Below are 23,142 nucleotides of genomic sequence, written 5' to 3' on the forward strand. Positions count from 1 at the left end.
GTAAAATAATGTTACAAAATCATTTTCAATTTGGAATGGACATCCAGAGGAGGATATTTTTTTTGAAAAAGGGCTTATCCATCTCAGAGATAGTATTGTTCTGAAAGTAACTGACCATAGCCTGTACACTGGCAAAATTGCACTCTTTTACTGAGTATTCAGTTTGTTGGGAGATGCTACCCGACATCTATAGCAACTAAAGAAGCAAGAGTTAAATTTGTCTCCCTATCCTGAGGGAAAAAAAAGAATTTGCACAGCATAGGAACTATTAATAGCTTACAAAAGAGCAAAAGCAGTGTTAGCAGCAAAATGACCTGTTATATGCTTTAGTAATTGTTTAGTAATTGTCAAGCAGTAAAAATAATACACTTATATGTAATAAATAATACAAGAGCAAAAGCAATTAAAAGAAAACCTTGAAAACATAGCAACTTATGAAAAAAAGGTTCTAAAACAAGCTAAACACCCAGCAAAACCAGTTCCTTCTTCACTGAAATGGCATAAACAAAATCCTATTTGCCCAACTTCCCACACACATAGAGGAGGGGAAGGAGGAACCCAACCGATTTAGGGTTGAACTCAACTAGTTGAGTTGTTAATGTTTTTAAAAATAATCATACAGTAATTTAAAAAGAAACTTTGGATAATATTTTTAAAAATATTTTCTATTTAAATAAAAACCAGAAAAGGAAAATAAATAATCTATAAAAGCACAAAAATTTTACATAAATATATTTGCAATACAAAATTTTAAACATTCATATTCAATGATTCTATCACAAAGAAAAATTGTATAGATCAAAGCAATTAGGAATTACTTTGTTGATTTAAACTAAAAGAAATAAATATTAAGTCAAAGTAAGCCTTAATTAAAGGATTTTACAAGATCTTTTGGTGTTGCATTAGTTTTCTAAATTCCATTATCTAAAAAAAAGATGTAATCTATTTTTCTGGTGTTATGTTATAATAAATCTGAAGATAATGATAAAAATGGAATGTATTTATTGTGCTCTTACAGGATCTTAGGACAAATTGATACTAATTCTAGCATTCATTATTAAAGCCTATTGTGTACAATATCCACTGAAATGGTTAAAATTAGTATTTAAATGTATAGTCTTAATTATGGTGGGCAGCGATAGAGGTGACAATGGAGAAAGATAAAGGTTTCCCTGTCTAGTCGTGACCGACTCCAGGGCATGGTGCTCATCTTTATTTCTTGGCCGAGGGAGACAGTGTTGTCTGAAGATATATCTGTGGCCATGCGGCCAGCATGGCTATACGCCAAAAGCGCATGGAACGCTGTTACCTTCCCACCAAAGAGTTACCTATTTACCTACTCACATTTGCATACTTTTGAAGTGCTAGGTGGGCAGGAGCAGGGGCAAGGAATAAGAGCTCACCCCATTGTGTGGTGCTCAGGTCTCGAACACAGACTTTCCATCTGAGAAGCTCAGCATCGTTAATCGCTAAGCCATTGTGCCATCTTCCCTCCCCAAGAAAAGATAGTTACAAAAACATTACATCTGTGAAATAAATAAAGCACTAAAAAGAAACTCAAACTGATTCCATCTTAACTCCCTGAGGTATAAGAGACAGAGAAGAGAAAACATAGTCAGACTTTCAAGGCCTGTAGCAAAAAGGAACATTTCAGCATTCTTGTGGAGTCTGTTTCCTGACTGGGTCTCACTGAAGGCCCGATTAGTGTAACTCTGAGTTTTTCTAGTAGTCTATCATTTATTTATTAAATTTATTTGCCACCTATTTCACTCTACAAAGCAACTCTCTCTCTCTCTATATATATATATAGATAGATAGATAGATAGATAGATAGATAGATAGATAGATAGATAGATATACCAATTGATTCAACAAAATTTACACAATTTTAAGGTGTGTCCACCTGTGAATGACTTTCATATTCAAATAATGATATCTTTTTGAAATTCAACTTTGTTTTATAAAACACAAAAGAAATTTTATATTATAAGAAATTCCAAGTTCTATACATTAAGGCCACTTTAAAAGAGCCTGTCGATTTAGTATAAATGACACTACAGACATTCCTCTGAATGTAAATTGTATAAGCAAGCAACATTCTTCAAATACTGCTGTTGCCTTTGATTGGTAACATCTCATGTGTTTAAGAAGCAATAATTGCATATAACTTATTTGAAACTTAGCTGTAATTACTGCCAATATTCTGTACAGTGTATTCATAAATCCATATTTAAAACATATCTGAGAAATTTAGGAACCATGCAGACATTCTGGCCTCTGATCTTTCTTTTCTCTCATTATAAATATGAACTATTCAATGAATCAGATCAGGGCTTTTTTTTGTCATAGAATGCCCAGAACGGAGTTCCAGCACCTTTTTTGGATGGAACCTTGTAGGGTAGGCAAGGCAGGTTGTATGACATGTGTGAGTTCCAGCACCTTTTTTTTGTACAAAAAAAGCACTGAATCAGAGGATAGGGGATTTCATAGAATTAGAAGCTTGTAATAGTTCTGCTGAATATATTCTACATAATTTGTTGAGATGTAATGTTGGAGAGGGATGTGGTGGCTCAGTGGGTTAGGATGCTGAGCTTGTCGATCAGAAGGTCGGCAGTTTGGCGGGTCGAATCCCGAGTGCCGCATAACAGAGTGAGCGCCTGTTACTCGTCCCAGCTTCTGCCAACCTAGCAGTTTGAAAGCATGTAAAAATGCAAGTAGAAAAATAGGGAACACTACGGTGGGAAGGTAACAGCGTTCTGTGTGCCTTTGGCGTCTAGTCATGCTGGCCACATGACCACGGAGATGTCCTCGGACAAGCGCTGGCTCTTCGGCTTTGAAACGGAGATGAGCACCGGCCCCTAGAGTCGGAAACGACTAGCACACATGTGCGGGGGAACCTTTACCTTTACCTAATGTTGGAGAAAAGGGTATAGTGGGGGAAGCAGGAGAAAAAGATTTTTGGAGGAGTAAGTAGCTAGGACATTTCTATATATTTAAAATTGAGGTAACAAGCAACTTTAAGTCATGTCGTATGTAGCTAGCTGGGGATATTGGAAGACTGGGGAGGGAAGAAAGTTGTTTTATGCTGCAGAAACACCATATGAAATTGCATCACAAAAGTATATACTTTTTCCAAGATACATGCCTGGCTAGAAAAGATGTTGGGAGAACACGTAGATTTTAAACCTGAACTTTTTTTATTAGGTATAATGCCAGAAAAGACTGGTAAACAAAGCACATATTTGACTTTGCATGTTACAACAGGGGGCAAGAATTATATTTGCACAATATTGGAAAAATGAAGGAATACCATCAGATGAAGAAATAATTTAAAAAAAATATTAGAATGCGCAGAGATGGATAGACTGACTCTGAGACTGAAAGAAAAAAAGAAACAGAATATTATCAAACTAGGGACTTATTTTATCGATGGTTAGAGGAAAGAATAAAGGATTAGGAACTAAATATGTATTAGCGAATGCAAACTCAGACAGCACGTTTGCTGAATAAATACTATTGAATGTATGGAAACAAATCAATAAAAACTTTTTTTTAAAAGAGTACATACTTTTTCCAAATGTTTCCTTTCATTTTTAGGCTTATTAAAGGGAGGAATTTTGGATTAATAATCTGGGTGTATTTACATTCATAATACAAAACTTCTTCATCACATGCATCCTATTAGTCCTCCAGGATAAAGCAGACAGGAAACACAACTAGATGAGCTAAATCTACTGCAGACATGTCAAACTCGCGACATCCCGTGACATCGTGAGACGTATCGGGACTCTTTTGCCATTGCTGGCAATGGGGTGGGCGTGGCTTCCGGATGACGCATCTGGCCTGTGGGTCGGCAGTTTGACAATCCTGATCTACTGTATTGTAAATCTATATTAGCAGAATCTTTGCAAGTCTAAAGGTACAGATTCCCTGCCACCATGTTTAACCATCCATTGGGAAGGGAGGTCCATCCTAAGTTTCTTTCTCTGACTGTTAAGACTGCTTCTGTTGTCCGATTGTTTCCTGGGTCTTTCTCTTTCCCTTGTCCCCCAAAGTTATCCATCCCTGCATTCCATTACATATCCATATGTTCTACAACAGAAAGCAGTCTTTAGTCACAGATGTTGCCAGTACCTGTATCAATGTTAATAGCAAAAGTGGATTGAATAATATACCTGCCAGCTATGCACTCACCAATTCTAATCAATAGCTAGGAGGACAAAATCCTGACCATGCCAATAAAATTCTGGCTATTTAGGAACCCTAAACATTTGCAATTATATCTAAAAGAAATCCAATTTTATGGTCTCAGCTGAAGGTGTTTATGCTGACCGAACAGAACGGTAAAATTCTCCTTCTCCTGAAATCATTACATCCACTCAAAATCATATATGGAAAGCCTCCCAGCTTTCAGCAGATCATAAGCAATCCAGCATGGTTAAGAAAAGAAAGTCATTTTTGAAAATAGATTTCCTGTCATCTAAATCCTGTTTGGAGTTTTACAGTAAATTTCCAATAAGCCAGAAGTTACCTGATAAATGGGAGAGAATTACAGAACAGCTGTATTTGAATAATTGAATGTTCAGGTGTGAATACAAGTACACATTCATGTTACCTTTCTACAATTTCTGTTATACAGGAAGAATGTATAACAATGACTATTCATTTGAAAATATAGTTTCTGCTTCATTAGAAATCAAATTCAGAGATAAAATTGCAGGTTTTGAATAAATAAACAAAATTACTCATTGACAATCCTGCCATACTTGCAGTCTTTCTTTGTATTACATTTAACATTTCTAACAAGCCAGATGCCATTACCTAAGACTCCCCCCCACACACACACATACACACTTTATGGATTATCCTCACATTCAAGCCCATCCAAATGCAAATTGTCCTCAGAATACCCAACAATCAGTTCCAAAGAAATCTTTTCTCATCTTTCCTTTGATGGCATTTCCATCTGCCTAAAATCTCTCTATATATTTTTAAGTCTTTACTTCATCTCCTTGCAGGTGTAGTTGACTGCTTTACTTTAAGGCATTTCTTTAATCATTTTTTAACAAAATTATGGGTCTTAAAATTATGAGTTTTTTTAAAAAAATTAAAATGTATTAAAATATTAGTGCTTCTTAGAGACAGGTAATGGAACTGTTCAATATACAGAAGCATAATGCCTGCCGCTGATCTCAAATATTTGAACCTGGTGAAATAATAGTGGCAATTTGATATGCCAACCTGTACCAAAATGCAATAATGCTCTTAATTGTATAATTATTCTGCCTCCTTCACAGATTTTTACAAATAATCCAGAAGACAATCTACCACTTGAAATCTTCTGGTTTTTCCCCAGTGCTTCCATCTTTTTTTACTATAGAAGAAAATCTATTAAGGAGGGAAAAATAGAATAGCTGCACAATGTTCTTTGATTGGTAGCACTAGGAGCCCTCTGTCTGGAAGCAACCAATGACCCAGGAATTTGTGGGGAAAAAAGAGTTCATGACTTGAGAGGAATAATAGGGATGCTGTTTCAATAAAACTAAACCCTTCAGAAGAATGATTTTGAAATGCTTTCTGCAGAGGGCTATAAAAGACTATTTTTCTTCACAAGCTTCACATTTTCATGCCATCTCTATTCCACCATCAGAGAAAAGCCCCAAGCCATTCACTTGTTGGTGAGGATGAAGGAAAGGAAAAGACAGAGATACTGGAAATATGTTACAGGTTAATGGTAAAGGGAAATATGAAGTGTTGTGTCCATAAATTAGGGCAAAGGGTATTTATGATTTTTTTTCTTAACAAATAAAAGAAACACTCCATGTATGATTCAAAAGTGTGTGTGTGTGTGTGTATGTATGTGCATATATACACACACGCACACACACACACACACACACACACACACACACACACACACACACACACATATATATATATATATATATATATATATATATATATATATATATATGTATATATATATGTTAAATGCTTGTTAACTATTTAGATTACCTTGCTAGGCCCCAAACATGGGACAAATCTTTATTTCCTGTTTCGGCCTAACCGAAGGCCATCCACAGGCAGTGGTCACAACAGTGACACACACACAAATACATTTCAGTAGTGAAAATAATTTATTATCATTGATTGTAAAATAAAACTCAAGAAGCTTTTATTATCTCCTATTGGTTTTTTTCAAAACTTATATTTATTTTATTTTATTTCCATTTCTATTGAATATATGTTTTTATTAGTTTTTATTAGTTTGAATGCTTCCTCCATTGATCAGCACTTTTCTCTTTTTGGAAACTACATCTTTTTTCTCTTATGTCTGTGTAATTAATTATTAATAGAGCACCAATCAAAGTTAAATATTGTATTTGAGGTCAAATTATGAGGCAGCTTCAGAGAAGTGCTTTCAACTTCATTTGAGTGAATAAAGTCCACTATATGCTATCATTTAAACTGCAGGCATTGCCATTCAGAAAATTATTTGCCTGGAAAAAGTATTGCTAAATAGGTATACTATTCTTTAAAAGAAATAAATAATCCCATGAAAAAACAGTATCTATGTCAACACAAAGATGATGTATATAGCTACATATATACAGTTTTTAAACTAAAAACTTTGTAGAAATGAAGAAACCAGCACTTTAGAAACACATCCTGCATTTCTTATTGAATTTTTCAAATGCTAATTTCTTCAATAGGTGGCCATTTCATGAATACCACAAAAGAAGATCCCTATCAACAATTGAAGTCTATACACTGAAAATCAGAAACTTTTGATTTTCACAAATTTATCACAACATTTTTATTCCGACAACTCTGGTGGCACAGACTTCATTTCTCTTTCATCTTCATAATTCATTACAATAACTATATAATTAAGTTTGAAATAAATGGCAGTTTCTTCTTTAGCATAGCCGTTTTCAAAATAATTATGTAAGACACATTCTTTGAGAACTCCCCTCATTTTATGAGCAATCACACTCAAGGTATGCAGGAAGAATCCAATCATAACATCAGCCTTGTTTCATAACAAGGCCATTATAGAAAGCAAAACAAGCCTGGCTTCTATAGAAGAAAAATACTAAGCCTTTTCCTCAGTATATTACAAAGAGATGTTCATTAATAAAATTATTACATTTCAGGTATTTAGTTACTTGGCTTTCTATTTTGAAATAAGATAAAATGGGAAGTACACTTGTAGAATATTTGTGTACCTACTATTAGATGTTTAACGTTTTATTTTAAATGTTATATGTATTATTAGTATTTCATTTTTATTTTAGTCATAAATACAGTTCTACAGCACTTGAGTACTAAATTGTTTATATTCCATCACCTGTCCTTACCTAGACTCATTGAACATAGTGGAACTTAAAATTGAGTAAAAAGGTAGAGAACTACATATTCATTATATTAGGCACTTATATTAGGCAGCATAACATTTGTATAACTGCCCATAAAATAGTTTTTATTTACAAATATGTAAAAAGCACTTCTAGAAAATGAAGCTTTTATGAAAGCATACAGATGTGTTTTTATATTAAATGGCAAAATACATGGCAATTTATATATAAATTGATTACATAATTTTACAAAAAGTAATAATTTTACTATCATATAAGAACTATAAAATGTTCCATAATTACAGCTGAAAAAGTATCTTATAAAAATATTTATAACACTAATAAAACAGAAAGTTTAATGAAAGCATACTGATGTGTTTTTATATTAAATGCTAATTTAGACATAATCTCTATATAATGGCAATCTATATATAAAATTAGGAAATGTATTCTCTAAGTTGTATTCTGTAACCAGCAATGTCCAAAGGATAGGAATATGTGTTTAAATTGATCAAATATTTTTACAAAAAATATAAAGTAATCATTATGACTATCATGTAAGAACTATAAAAAGTGTTGCATATTTACAGTCAAAATGTATCTTACGAATACACTCATAACACTAAGATAAACAAGAAAGTTTCCCTGATATCTATGCAGACTTTGTTCAGTAATTTATCTCAGTCAAACCAGGCTGGGATAGGAGTAATTCTGAAATGCACTTATTGTCATCTGAGGAAACAGTAATGATTCCATGAATTACTTTATAAAAAACATACCACGTTTCTTGAAATATTGTAAACAAATTATTGTACAGCCTAGCTCTCTTCTACTTTTAGATTCAGTCGTCCAGACTTTACAAGTTTTACCAATTTATTTTTCTTTCTTCTCTCACTGGTGCTTAAAAGGTTAAGACTTTATTTTTGAAAACATAGAGCGATAACAGGGAATTGTGTTGTCTACAGCTTCATAAATCTTGCTTAAGTTCCTTTTCAATTACCATCCATTTCTCCTTTAAAAAGGGACCAAAGGGAAAAAAACAGAGGAGTAGAAACAGGTCAGGGCAGCCGGTGACAATGACAGGGTGATGGGCTTGGACCCCTGTGGTGTTTCCATCTGCTATCATTAAGGTGACTATTCAGACATGAAAAAATCCCTCTTGCTGTGCTGACAGGCAGACATCAAGAACGATGACAAGGCATTAAGATAGTAAGTCAGAGACAGAGATGTCATATTCCTCAAACAATACTGCCTAAAACAAGACCTCTGAAATTTTACTGGAACTTACAATAAAATAAAAGATATTTTTTTTGGCTTGGAAGCTATTCAACTTCCTTTTATAGCAATTTGATCACACAAAAATTGCTGACAGTCACAACTCCAAACGCCATGCTCCTACCTGTAATCTTCACCATAAGAAACCCAAATTTTTTGCTCATTCTGCAGTAAAAGAGGGTTTTTAATTTCTTGCCCAGTCTCATCAAAAAGATGCGAAGGAAAATGACTAAGGCCTGATGGTTTGAAATCTGTTGAAAGCTGGAGCCTCTGATGAATCAAATGCCGTACCTGGCCGTGGAAGATAAAGGATAAAATGAAAACATCTGTATTGAATTGTTTGTATTCTGTAACCAGCAAAGTCCAAACGATAATTAAATTCCTATAGAATGTGAAAAGAAGTGTGAAATCCCGGCAATGTTTATCTCAGTGTAAAGTAACAAAATGAGCACAGGCTTTTAACCAGCAGGGGGTGCAACAGGATTATGGTTGAGCTCTGACCTCTTTGGCACACAGACTGAAAGCAGATGTGACAGTTCTACAGAACAGTTAGCATCTACTAACAGTAACAGCTCCGGAGAAAGGTTATGTCCACATTTGGAGCTACATTTTGTTAGTGTTTTTAACTGAGCTTGTTGAGGTTTGACAAGGACTGCTTTCCTGCACTCTCCTGCTAGGTGTTAGATGATCAATGTATGAACAAGAATAATGCAAGACTCATTTAACAATTTCAGGACTCTTAAGGAAATACTACTGAGACATGACAGAAACTATTCAAATCCTGCACTGCACCCCAAAGAAAATAGGAGTGAGCAAGGTAATTCAATTGAACATCAAAACATAATGGTTTATTTATGATGCGGTTTACAGCTCTAATTTTAGTTGGTATAGTTGTTAAAAATTTCATTTCCTTCTTAAAGAATTGTTGATAAAGATCCATCATGTTACTGGAGTGCCTATACTGTGGTCAATTTGCCATTTCAAGGCATTGCAATAATAGCTTTAACAGAGTCACTTTGTTCCACTCTCTCCTGCTATTTGTCACTCTTCTCTGCTTACCAGACTCTAACAGATTAGTTCACCTTCCCTTCTTCTTTGCCACCTTCTGCAACTGAGCATATCACAAAGTCCTCATATCCATGACCTTATTGTGACAGTATTTACAACAGAGATGGTACCCCGTATTACAGAAACATAAACATGACAAAAAAGAAATGCAGTAATATTACCTGTAGTTCTAACTGCATTAATGCAAAAATGAAATCTTTCAGTAATCAGAGATGTCCATAGTAGTCAGGGAAATGCAATATTCAAAACAAATTAGTGATATTACTCTCATTAGCATATTCTGGAAGATAATAGGCTATTTCTGGGTGAGGCATTATCTTTTAGCTTAATCTAACTCATAGAACTGTGGGAATTGAAGATTATTTTCACTAATTTCGTCTGTTGTATTATGTGTTCTGCAGATTTTTCTGTGAATTTTAAAAATAAACTTATTTTGTCAGAATACAAGGACTCATACATATCTACCCAAATTATATAGTTTTTGATATAAATAATACAAAAGCAAAACATACAAAACACCTTCCTTTCATTCTTTGACACATAAAGAATGATAATATAACTCCAATGTAAGTTGTTTTTTTCTTCATGTAAGTACTTAATTTTTATATTATTTTGAGGAGGTTGGTGTTTTCATTTGGCATAAAAAATCTTAATGAGACCTCTTTTAATATTGGTATTCATTCCACTGGTGATTTGGATAGGAGCATAACACCCTAATCTATTCCTAGTGACATCCATAGTGGGGAAAACATTGGATTTGGAAGAAAACAATCTACTATGCACCCTTGATTCTCTTGAAGGAACACTACACTGTATTTCAAACATAATGAATAAATAAACACATGAATTGTCATCTAGTACTATTTCATTTCTTGGAAGTATGTTGAGTATCATTATCTATAGTTATATTTTTTATGTAACCTGCACAGGCAATGTCTTAGTGTAATTATAATTCTCCTGCTTTACACTTCAAGTAGCATATCAATAAAGGAAACTTTGTCAGAAAGTATTATTGGAATTTCTTGATTCTAATATCATTTTAGACACTAATACTCTGATCTCAGACCAATCCCTCTAATCCAGGGGTGTCAAACTGCCAGCCCACGGGCCGGATGCGTCATGTGGAAGCTGCGCCCACCCCATTGCCAGCAATGGCAAAACAGTCCTGATACATCGTGCGATGTCATGTGATGTCGTGAGTTTGACATGTCTGCTCTAATCTATCTGCTGTTTAATGAAGTATTTATTTACATTAATGTGATTAATTTCTAATATGTTTAGGTGGCTTTCTCTAAATAAAACTAACATCAGTTGAAACTATTAAACGCCATGCATATCAGTCATAGACTTCATTGATTATGGGATTCAATAAAAACACTTGCAAATGAAATAGATTCTATCAGTGAAACAAAGAAGAGTTAATCCTCCATCAACTGCAGCCCCATGTATGTCCACTAAGTTTGTTTTGAGGAGAGTACAGGTGAAGAAGTGGGAATAGAGAAAATTCCCACAGTACAACCAGGTTTAGTTGCAAGAATTACTCACTTAAAAGCAAAAAACAACCTGTTATCTTCCCAACAATCATTTGAAGTAAATTGACTGTCATAAAGTCACCCAGTGAAAGCAGTGATTTGAATTTAAAGTTTGTATATATAAATTAAACTACATCATTTTATTATACAATAAATAAATTAAAAATATTTATGTTAGGATAGCTAAGTAGTGCCTGAATAGGATCAAGCTATCACTGTAATGAGGACATTCCTTCAAAGCAAAGAACCATCTAGAGAATATGAATAATGATAGACATGAGAATGGAAATGTGGACATTTAGAGAACATACCCTACAGACTACAGAAGACATTTCCTAAACCCACTATAGTTCTTTCTAACTATGTTAGATTTATTCAGATAGCTATTTAAAATGTGTATGCAATTCAGTCCAATATTATGGCTTACATACTTTCCAAACAGAAGCACTTAAAATTCAATCTCACAATTAAAACTCCAGTAGCATAAAAATTCTAAATCAAAAAGATTTTAGTAAAAATATATATTTTAAGTCCACTCTAGATGGACTTAAAGATTCCTTGGAAGCATTGTAAGTCAAGGAGGTAAGGAATCTAGTAGGTAAGATATGAGATGAACAAATACAAGAATTTGATACATTTTTTTCAGCAATAGGAAATGAAACTGACTCAGACAGATGTTATTAGATGGTAGGTTGGATACCTCAGAGATGGCATTGCCCCAAATGGCCTTAAGCCCAACACAAATTCAAATGATTTTATCCACAAAGAACTGCACAAGCTGCTCACAATGGAGGCAAGATGTTTGCAGTATATTGTGTGTAGTTCAAATAATATCAGTTATTAAATTGATATTGGTGAGCCGGTATAACCAAATGCAGAGAACGTAAGAATTTCAATCAGATAAGATACTTATACAGAAGCTAACTGTAAGAATAAGGATACAGTTGGATACTATAAAATAAATGATACATTAAAAATTGCTTATAGTGGAAATAGATATCTTACCTTCTCCAGTATAACACCAGGCTGATCTCCATAATTGCTTTCCATTTCTTTTCTACTGATATAAACAAGTGTCTCTCCAGTGTCTTTGCCATTATTGTATACCTTCATAGAGAAACAGTTTTCATATAAAAATAATATATATTCAATATGCAAAAATCATGGCATATTACAGTATTTACAATTACCATGAAAAATCATGTCATCAGCAGTCTTTCTCTATTTTATTAGACATATGGCACATGAAATGCTCACCATGCATATAGAGACTACTTTTAAAATCATGCTGTATTATTACTGGCTTATAGCCTGCATTTGTTTTTCCCCGAGGAGCTGTTATTATTATTTCCAATATTGGTATGATACAGAAATGTTTTTCTAAAATTCTGGAACCATAGATCTGAAATTGCTAACATTGTCCCCAATAAGTATGAGTAATTTTTGCTATATCAGTAATTTATTAAATTTATTCTGAAGAAAAAACAGTACTGGAATTGTTTTTGTTTAAATATCTGTAAGCCAGCTTTTGGGCACAAGTCCATACATGCAGTATACAACCATATAATTATTGGTTAAACATTGACAATAATTTTTATCTTAATACTGACATGTACAATATAACAATTATTATTATTTATCATACGGCACATTCACATCACATTTCAATAAAAAAACCATAAGAGATAAAAATACAAAATATGCAATTTAAAATCTAAAATAGTATACATGCATGGTTAACAATATAACAGTGTTTTGTTGTATCACTACAGGAAGGCTTTCCTGCACATTTATCAGCTCTGTGAAATAACAACTCCAAAGAAACTTTGCCTGTTATTTATTTTATATATCAACTTATTTATTTTATACATATCTTGTACAGTACATACATCTGTCCCTTGCTGCCAAAGAAGTGGCCAATGTGATCATTCTAACATCTATTTTTCATGTACCAGAGAAGGATGGATGAAGAAGCAGAACAGTAGAATCAACTGAGAGTAATAGGCTTAGTCGACCTATCTTTAACCTTACAGAAAGTTATGTTCTTGATACTGCAGTATCTTAATACAGTAATGTTAAAAGCAGCAGGTGCCATTTTAGAATAAACATAATAGGGCAGGATTGCAAAACTCTGGAAAACCACAAAATGGCAACAAAGGCTTCGAATGTTGTAGTTTTGTATCCCTTGTATAGTTATCCTCACATATACAAAGGAGACATTATTAAAAATGCTGTCAGCAATTTACTTCTGCTGAATGACAAAATGTACATATTTCAGTGGAGACCAATTTAGAAGAGCTTTTGGTCATGTTCAGGCATCATGTTAAGTCAGTTCAGTACATACTGCTTTATGATATGATTGTTTCTACTGTCCTTTTTTGAGCCTGTAATATTTTAACGTCTCTGAAATTTTCTTAAAATGCAGCGCCCAAAATTGACGTGGAATTCTAGTAGTAGGAATTTGGGCTCTTCTGTGCAAGACTCAGTTGTGTCAGATTTGAGGCTCTTTATATTAGTAAACTTATAAGTTGGCTAGAATATAGGAGATATATATTTTTGCTACAGAGATAGGCCACAGAAAAAAAAAGTTTTTGCAGAGGCAGGCTCACTCATAATATTGCCATCTCCCTATATGTACATTTTTGGGCCACTGCTATCCCTGTATTGAGCCTAGCCAGCATTCAGAGCCATGAAATCTGAATTATAGTCCCAACTGTGTTAGTACAAAACTGTAATATTCCATTAGCACAAGGTAAGATAGGGCTTGTGGATGGCCATTTTAATAACACTGACAAACAAGTAAATGAAAACCAAAGTAATCTCCAAAGCAGCTCTGGTATACACAGAGAACAAGGAGGTTATTAAATTGATCAGCTTAGCTATTCATACCCACATTCAACCTCCTTTCAGTATGGGGATGAAAAATTCCTTTCTTTTGAAATTTTGTACTCTTCTTTTTCTGGAAATACTATAAATCCAGAGGAGGCACACAGGAAGGTTGAAACAAGAAATATTGTCAAATATAAGAAAAAATATAACATTCATGAACTGTGATTTTGGTTGCGATTATCAGGTTATCTGTCTATGGTTCTGGTTCTGGTTAGTGGTTGCTTATTTATTTTATTGCAATATAATTGTAGAAGTATGTTTACTGTGAACTGTTATTTTTTTATCACGGATGTTTTAACTGTTAATTTTAAGTAATCTGTCATGAGTTGATAATGATTAGGCTTTGTACAGATTTAATAAATTAATAAATAAAATCTGATTAGCATTACAGAATATTTACATTTTGGAACCACACTTTCATTAAATGTCTTGCATCTGCTGTCACATTTCTATAACAAATTAGATTAGAAGAACGTTAGTGCTATGACTTATTCTCTGTTTGAAAATACAAGAATACAATGGAATATCTACAGACTACTGCTTTTCCAATGCAGCTGCCAACTGGGGGGAAAAATAGTGACAAGACAAATGGCGGCATTAGTTCTTCTACCACTACTAAATAGTTAAAGTTCTGTTAAACTTCACAGTGGGTTTTACACTAACAGTTTCTTATTTCCTGTATTACTGCCAAAACAATTTCCTACTCAAGTTCAGGGAAGTTGAAATAAACATAGTAATACAAAAACAGAGGAGAATGATAGTGCTTAAGCTGAACTGATGCTTTGCCCTTTCTTTTGTATAAATCCTGGATTCCCTTAAAATATAAGATCTCAGGCTTAACATACACGAACATAAGAGGTTTTGTAGTTATTGTGCAGAAATATACCATAATCTACAGTCTGAGTAATTGCACACAACTTACCAATAAACAAGTTCCTTCTTGGTTACAAATTCAAAAGTGAACAAATAACTTGGGAAATTGCCATTTTCTCTTTTGTGTTAAGTTCATTTAAGTAACAATACCAGAGTCACTTAATACAAAACCAGACTTGACTGCCCTCAGCCTTCTTAATATCTCCATATCTGCAGAATGTCCTCAGGCTTAAATAGCATTTTAGGAAGAGGAACATGCAGATGCCTGGAGCATTGATCAGCAGCAGACGTAGCAGAAGAGAAAGTGAGCTGATCGAAAAGCATGGAAGAAAAATAGGAAACCAAAGTATCTCGTGAGGAAGAACAGAATAGTCAGGGATATCCAAGCAGAGAAATAAATGAAGACACCTCTAGAAAGATTTTGTCCAGGGCCTTCTCATATCTGGCATCAACAGTCTATGGCTTTCTTCATTGGTTTCTAATCTGATTATGTCTATAACCTTAGTACATCAACTTTGTTTATTTCACGTGCTGTTCATAAAATTTCTGAACATTTCTGACAGTCAGTCAAATGCCGCAATGAGGATCAGTCTTCTTAGACTTAGCATTGCTGTTGCCATCTTTAAATTTATTTAAAATTGGTTTAATTTGTTTATATTACTTTAATATGCTATAGTATGTTGTTTTATTTACTTTTCATTATTGCAATTATTACAATTTCTAAATTTTTTATATTTTGGTGTTTCTATAATTTTCACTAGTAATAGTTAACTAGTAAATTGTATTTACATTTATTATGATTTTTTAAAGTTCTTTATGGATGTTTTATATTGATGCAGTATCAAAGGAAGTAAAAGACAAAGTAAATTCAGTTGTCTGTAAAAGACATTTCTTTAAATTCTGTCTCATTCAAATATGAATGCACTGTCTTTAAGTACTTTTTGTATTTTGATCCAAAAATGAAGTTTTCTTCTAATACAAAAGTATATTCCTTATATGCCATTCAAACTCCAGGTTATATTAGCATAAATGTTAATTTCTTAGGAGAAAATAGGCAAATCAAAATGTCTGGAACACAACCTTATTATATGTTCTCTGATTAACTTCAAAAGAGAACTAAGCTACGTGGGCTATCACTGTTGGTCTTCTAGGTTCATTTAACATATTTTTTTAATAAACATCCCAGTGGAATTATGGACATTGAAACTTTGCTGATAGGTAGAGTTGTAACAGCAGAAAAACTGCTGCAAATGTGACTGCACAGTACAGAATATGATCGTACTTATGATAGAAGAGAAGGCATATTTATTTTGCAACTACATTTAACCATGTGTTTCAAAAGCTTCTGATGCGTGAGCTGGTGATTACTTTGACAAGGGAGAGATTTGCTGAATACTTGAATTACAAAGGTGCCAAATTTTAGAGAAACTTGGCTGAGGTATCCAAAGCATAATCTGTTCAAGTTTTGTGAAATTAGCTACTTGTTGATTTACTGAATAGAATACTGATAAGGCACTTGTAGCTGAAAAACTGATTGACTGTTCTCCTAACCTATGACATAATCAGAACTGTTGATTCTACTTAGAAATAAGAATTAGAATTTGGTTTCTAAAAAGAATAATTATGGGTTTTTCCCCTGTTTCGGTGGCCTCAATAGAAACTTAGCTAGACTGAGTAGGCCACTGATTTGAATTAACATTCTACTTTCGGACTTCCGGTGGCGACGCGACGCTGAAAGACAGCCGTTTTCGGGCTGCCCGCTCCGCAGCTGTGTTTTTCCATCGTAAACAGCGCCGATCAGCTGTTTAGATGGATTTGAAGCCCCCTCCTCAGGAGAAGAGGAGGGGGTGAGGCCCCAGGTAGGGGTTGAGCTCTCCGGGGCCGCCTGAGATGAGAGCTTGGGCGGCTGAAGGATGAGCCCCCCCGAAGCCTGGGTTGCTCCGAGCTGCGCAGCGCCTCTGCTCTGGGATTTTTGGAGCAGAGCCAGGCGTTAGCAACCACCCCTGCCAAAAGGAAATACTTTTGATTATCAAGATGCAGGCAGAGTGGTACAGGAGGTCAAGGTGAAGTGGACTCTTTATTTTTACTCTCTAGCTCAATGGATTTTATAGCTTTAAAGTGAAAGTGCGTAATAAGTGAAAGTGGGGGAAGATGGCGGCTAAAACTTCTAAAGCTCTTCGGAATGCGGGGTCTTCCCTGGTGCAAGAGACCTCATTGCAAGCTTTGCTTCCTCCTGCATCTCCCCCGGTATTGACGCTTAAGGATTTACAAGACGCTCTTGGAAAGCATGCACAATTGATGTCTGATATGATGGATGAAAAGTTGAAAAAGCTGGAGGAGAAAATGGAGGAGAAATTGGAGAAATTGGAGAAGACGATGGAAGAGAAGCTGAGAGCAATGAGGGTGGACATCTTGTCTATGGTTGAATCCGTAGCTGAATGTGTGCTACAGCTGGATATAAAAGTGGAGGATCTCAGTCAAAAGAACTCTATATTAGAAGCAAAGGTATTAGAAAATGAAAATATAAGGGATAAAATGGACGATGAATTGAGCCTTGTTCAGTATAATCAGATGCAGTATGCTATTAGAATTAGGGGTTTAAAGGAGAATGGTAAAGAAGATTTAAAGCAGCTGATTTCTGAGGCTCTGGAAGGGGTACTGGGCCAGTCAGCATCTGAAATTGAGGGAAATATGGACAAAGTTTTTCGTGTAAATTCATGGATTGCAAGACAGAGGAAGTTACCCAGAGATGTGGTGGTCTATTTTACAAAGAGAGTAATTAGAGATGAAGTCATTCAAGCTGCTTATGATACTAATTTGGTAGTGGCTGAGCAAGAAGTTTTGGTTTTAAAAGAGATTCCTCCGAAGATCCTAAGGTGAAGGAAAGATTTTGCATTTCTAGTACAGGAACTTAAGAAACGTGATATTAAGTTTAGATGGGAGATTCCAGTTGGATTGGTGGCGACGCACGAAGGTAAAAGACATAGTTTGGTTACTGTGGCTCAGGCACGTGATTTTTATAGTAATGTGTTAAAAGCAACCCCCCTATCATCTTTGGAAGCTGCAAAAGGATACGGTGTGGGAAAGCTTCAAGATGTTGCAGATAGACAGACAGAGGACAATGGTATTGGAGGGGATCAAGTCACAGTCTCATCGGTTGCTGCAGGAGGCCAGAAGATGACGCGCGCCGCCCTAAGAAGAGCGAGACGAGAGCAAGAGCAAGACCAGCAGAAAAGTTATGGAATCTTCAAAGTGTGCTTACAGTGAAGATGTGGGAGGAGAGCGGTCTAAAGAAGTTTTGGGGGTCATGACAGAGGTGCTCCAAAAGTTTTGGGGCGTTAAGATTGCTGATTAAATTTTTAGATTAGAATGTCAATGGAGTAAAACTATTATAGAGGAGAAAGAAAGTTTTTTTTTTAATATTTCACACAATTTAAGATTGATGTTATTTGTTTGCTAGAAAAGTATATTAGGGTTATGGACTTAAAGTATGTGTTGAACTAAGAATGGGTATGTAAGCTCCTAATTAACAACAAGTTGTCTTAGAGATTGCCTAAATCTTTTTTTTTACATATACTTTTTATATTTGAACTTTTATTTGAACTTAAGGATGATTTGGAACTGCGAGTCATTTGGCGTGATACATGCAAGAACTATTTTTGATCATAGTTTAGTTTGGTCGGAGATTATTAAGATTAACAGAGATAGGCGCTTTTGGCGCGTAACTGAGAATTTGTTTGAAAATTAGAGAAAGGTGGGAGAATGCAAATAGCAGGTGAAAGTTTTTTTTTCTTTTCTTTTTTTTTGAAATTAATATGAATAAGGACTGGGATTAAGAAAATTTATTTTGAGTAAAGCTCTTTTTCTGTTTTCCTCTTTTTCTTTTCTACTTTATTTGTAATATTAATATTGCTTGTACTCATTTTATATGAGCTAGAGAGAGATAGAATTTATAGTTTATTGTTGATAACATAGGGGTGTTTATGTTTGTTTTTCGATTTTATGCCCTGTATTTAGCTCTGGGAAGTCGGGGGGGGGGAGGAGGGAGTGGGGGAGAGGGATAGGGAGGGTTGGATAGGGGTGGGGGAGGGGGGATTAAAGTCAAAATGTATTGTAAAACTTTTTAAATAAAAAAAACATTCTACTTTCATATTTTTTATCTTTAAAATCACAGGCGAGCAGTTCAGGAACTATTTATTTATGTATGTATGTATTTATTTTTGTATGATGTAATTATGGAAGAAGATAATAGAAAAATGAGAATGGAGACATTGCAATCAGTCACCGATTTGTCATCTCCTTAGGAGGACTGAGGAGGTAATGCCTGATGTGATTTCTTGGCACATAATATTTCCTTGGCTTGTTAGTCAAGAGTCCATGCAGCAGTTTCAAACCATTATTCACTTTATGCTTTTTTGGCTTTTTTGTTGTTGTTTTTTAAAACAATTGCAATCATTGGCTTGTTGAAAACATCATAATATTCCAGATTTAAAAAAAGTAGCTGCAAGGATATTTTTCTAAATAAAGTTGAAAAAACAAAATATTTGAAATATAGTACCACATTTGTTAGAATGCTGCCATAATAGGAAAAGATAAATACTCCCTGGAATCAGGTTTGGTTTATGATAGTGATATAGAAATGGTTAGTTACTGTAGCTATGGCCTTCTTCTGGAATGTATCTCAAGGGGGGAAATCAGTACCTAGGCTAGTATATATATACCCCTGTCTACATCGTGAGCATAGAATTAAAATATTCAAGATAAACTGCCAACTTTCTCTACAGGCAGTACTTCAGAGCAATCTGTCCATACTTCTTTACTATATTTAATCCACAATCCATGGATGGATGATACTCCTTTAATTATTCTACCTATACATTAACTAACATTTTTAATGTTGACCATTTTAATCAGTAGGTTTACTACAAAGAATTATGATAGACTTCACTGTTGCCTCATTGTTACTACAGTATGTGACATTCACACCTGATGTTACTTGCATCTGTTAGATGAAGAGCAGTCCTTACAAGTGTCAAGGCAGCTTTCAATAAATTTATAATAAGCCTACTTAATTAATGCCGGGTACCCTAATCTTAAAGGGACGCGGTGGCTCAGTGGGGTAGGATGCTGAGCTTCTTGATCAGAAGGTCAGCAGTTTGGCGGGTCGAATCCTGAGTGCCGCGCAACAGAGTGAGCGCCTGTTACTTGTCCCAGCTTCTGCCAACCTAGCAGTTTGAAAGCACGTAAAAAATGCAAGTAGAAAAATAGGGACCACTATGGTTGGAAGGTAACAGCGTTCCATGTGCCTTTGGTGTCTAGTCATGCTGGCCACATGACCACAGAGACGTCCTCGGACAAGCGCTGGCTCTTCGGCTTTGAAACGGAGATGAGCACCGGCCCCTAGAGTCGGAAATGACTAGCACGCATGTGCGGGGGAACCTTTACCTTTACCTTTACCCTAATCTTAAAAACTAGAAAACTCTTAAGAAAAAAAACCCAAACCATTTTCTCAAAAAAATGAAAATTAAACCTCGGAAATTACTGAACAGAGGCTTTTTTTAAAAAAAAACAGGTGAAAAACAAATGATTACTAAACTCTACCCACCTTTAACTGCAGCCCTTGCGAAGGAAAAGTGCTAGTAGGGAGTTCTTTAATATGTTGGTAGACATAAGAAGCACATTGTGCCTGCTCAGCCTGTAACTGAGGGGCGAGTTTAGAAAGATGACCTTTGTAGCTCTTGATGACTGCCTGCAATTCATCTATCAAGTTGTGCACCTGAAGGGTTAAATTATGAGAGCTGTTAGCAAGAGACAATTGTTGATGTCACACCTATTAGAATTCTCATTACAAATCTGATTGAGATGTAATTTTAGTCTGACAGAAAGTAAAGAATTTATGTCTATCTCCTCCAAACGTCTACATATTATAGAACAAAAAAGCCTTGATAGAAAATGATGCAATGAAAGAAATAAAATATATGATTCTTAGTTATTTTAGATATTTTAATATTACCTGCAATCCTTTTAAGTGTTTAGTTAATTTCCTAAGTAAATCTTTTCAATAGCTAATTAAAACACACTAAGGGCAACAATTTGCTATTTCTACACTTCCCAACAAAGCACTTAGAGGAAGATAAACAATAGCTTTTATGGGGATGGTAAACTGTATACCAGAGTTCCTCTCAGGGAGATGGGTAATTCAAAAATGTGAAAAATAAATTCATACTCAGTATGATTACAAGAATTCAAAGCAAAATGCATAGCTCTCTGTTCTCTCCATTTCCCCCAGAACAAAGTTCATGTGAGGTAATAAGTTAATCAGTAAAGTTATCCATGCCCTACTTCACCATTTCCATTACCTAAATCACTGACTATTTCTCTACGTAGTAGAACAAGCATGTTGCTGTGCAAGATTCCAGATTCAATCCCCAATCATTCTAGCTTTCTTAGCTCAGAGCACAAGCATTGCCATTTGTGAGTTCTGATAAACTAAGAGGAGAAAAGGCAGTTGATTGCTCAGCTTCACAAAGCTTTGAATGGGATGGAAAGTGGCAATGGTGCTAAACAGGCTGACCCTAAAATCTACCTTTGTATTAGAGGACAGAAAAGTGGCTGAGGAAATTAATATCTTTCTTGGATAGTAAGGAATGTGGGACAGAGGATATGAGGTCTTCCTTCTACTCTGTTTTACCTTGGAGAATCTAGTCTACACAGAGCCTTAAAGGCAAGTTTGCTTCATTTTTACACAATCAGGTAATAAACTCTTTCCCCCTTTCCTGTCACCCTAGCCCTTAAAGTTATTGTTGAAAACCGTAAGGAAGTGGACATAGAACGGAGAAGAAACAACAGGTCATATATAAAATGTCTGTGGAGATCCTCAGTCATCCAGGTTATAGTTGTCCCAAAGATGTTTTTTCAAAGTGCAACTGGACTTTGTTTTATATATATTTATTTATACATAAACACACACAGAGGCACAGAGACACATTTACACAAACACACACGCACACAAGAAAACACACACACACACACATATATATTCTTTGATATGCTACTGTACCTTCCATTGATGTCATAATATTGATTTTCCCAATAAAAGATATGATAGTCTCAATTCAATGCAGCTATGGTGGAATTGGGTTGTATCACTGCACAAATATTAGTAAATTCCATTCAGTTTAAGATAAAACTGATTTTTTAAGAATCTTTTTTTAAAAAAACAATTAACAGATGAAGTTTTTATATATTGATTGATTTGTATAAGTGTGTCTTCATACATGTCTATGTCTTGTACTACAAATATTTTGAGCAATTAATAAGGATACAGTACTTTTAATATGCCACTGTCTCAGAGTCTACTAATGTAGTAATATTAATGCAGCACTGAATATCTGTTATTAAGATGGGAAATTAAGGAAATTATTAAGACCTTTTAACTATATTCAAAGGCTTCTGTCTAGCCATTTGAAAAATAGTTACTCTCAAAATTGTTACTCTCCATTTTGTTCAGGAATGATGCTCACTTTTACTAACATGAACAATCTATTCAAATAGTTTTGTTGATCATACTGTTGAATAGTTTTGTTTAAGTTTAAATTAGTTACATGGTAATTATACAGAGAGAGAGAGAGAGAGAGAGTGTTACCTTATAGAAGAGATGAATGGTATAATATATATATATATATATATATATATATAATATATATATATCACTATCAAACTGATTCCACCCCCACTCCAAAAAAAGGCAGACACTACAATATATAAAGTATTTGTTTATATTATGTGGCATATTACTTCCCTGCCACAAAACATCACTGCCTTCCTATTTACATCTAAGCTTGTAAGCCGCCCTGAGTCTTCGGAGAAGGGCGGGATATAAATGAAGAAAAACAAGTTAATCCCCTCCCAAAAGTATTTGGAATAGGAATCATAATTAGACATAGGAAAACATTTTGCAGATTACAATTAATTCGTTTTATAGTGTAGCCATTGAACTACATGGATGTTATTTTCCTTTCCTCCTCCCCCTCATATTCCTTTGCATACCATGTGCCTAACTTTCAAGGAAGACTGCAATGGGGAAAGAAATTGCTTTTTCCACTTCAAGTGGCCAATAAAGTACATATTTCTTTTAAATATGTATT

General features: G+C 34.7%; 1 protein-coding gene across 1 annotated transcript in view; it reads right to left on the minus strand.

Annotated features, from left to right (window-relative positions):
- Nucleotides 1–23,142, minus strand: part of DCDC1 (doublecortin domain containing 1) — a gene marked incomplete at both ends in the record, with an annotated part of 278,965 nt that overhangs the window by 154,067 nt on the left and 101,756 nt on the right. The window contains 3 exons of the mRNA XM_081329080.1: nt 8,758–8,924; nt 12,239–12,340; nt 20,601–20,771. Of these exons, the coding sequence (XP_081185206.1) occupies nt 8,758–8,924; nt 12,239–12,340; nt 20,601–20,771 (440 nt within the window). The remainder of the gene's footprint in view (nt 1–8,757; nt 8,925–12,238; nt 12,341–20,600; nt 20,772–23,142) is intronic.

This window comes from Vipera berus, assembly GCF_964194415.1.
Source record: "Vipera berus genome assembly, chromosome: 1".
Classification (NCBI taxonomy): Eukaryota; Metazoa; Chordata; class Lepidosauria; order Squamata; family Viperidae; genus Vipera; species Vipera berus.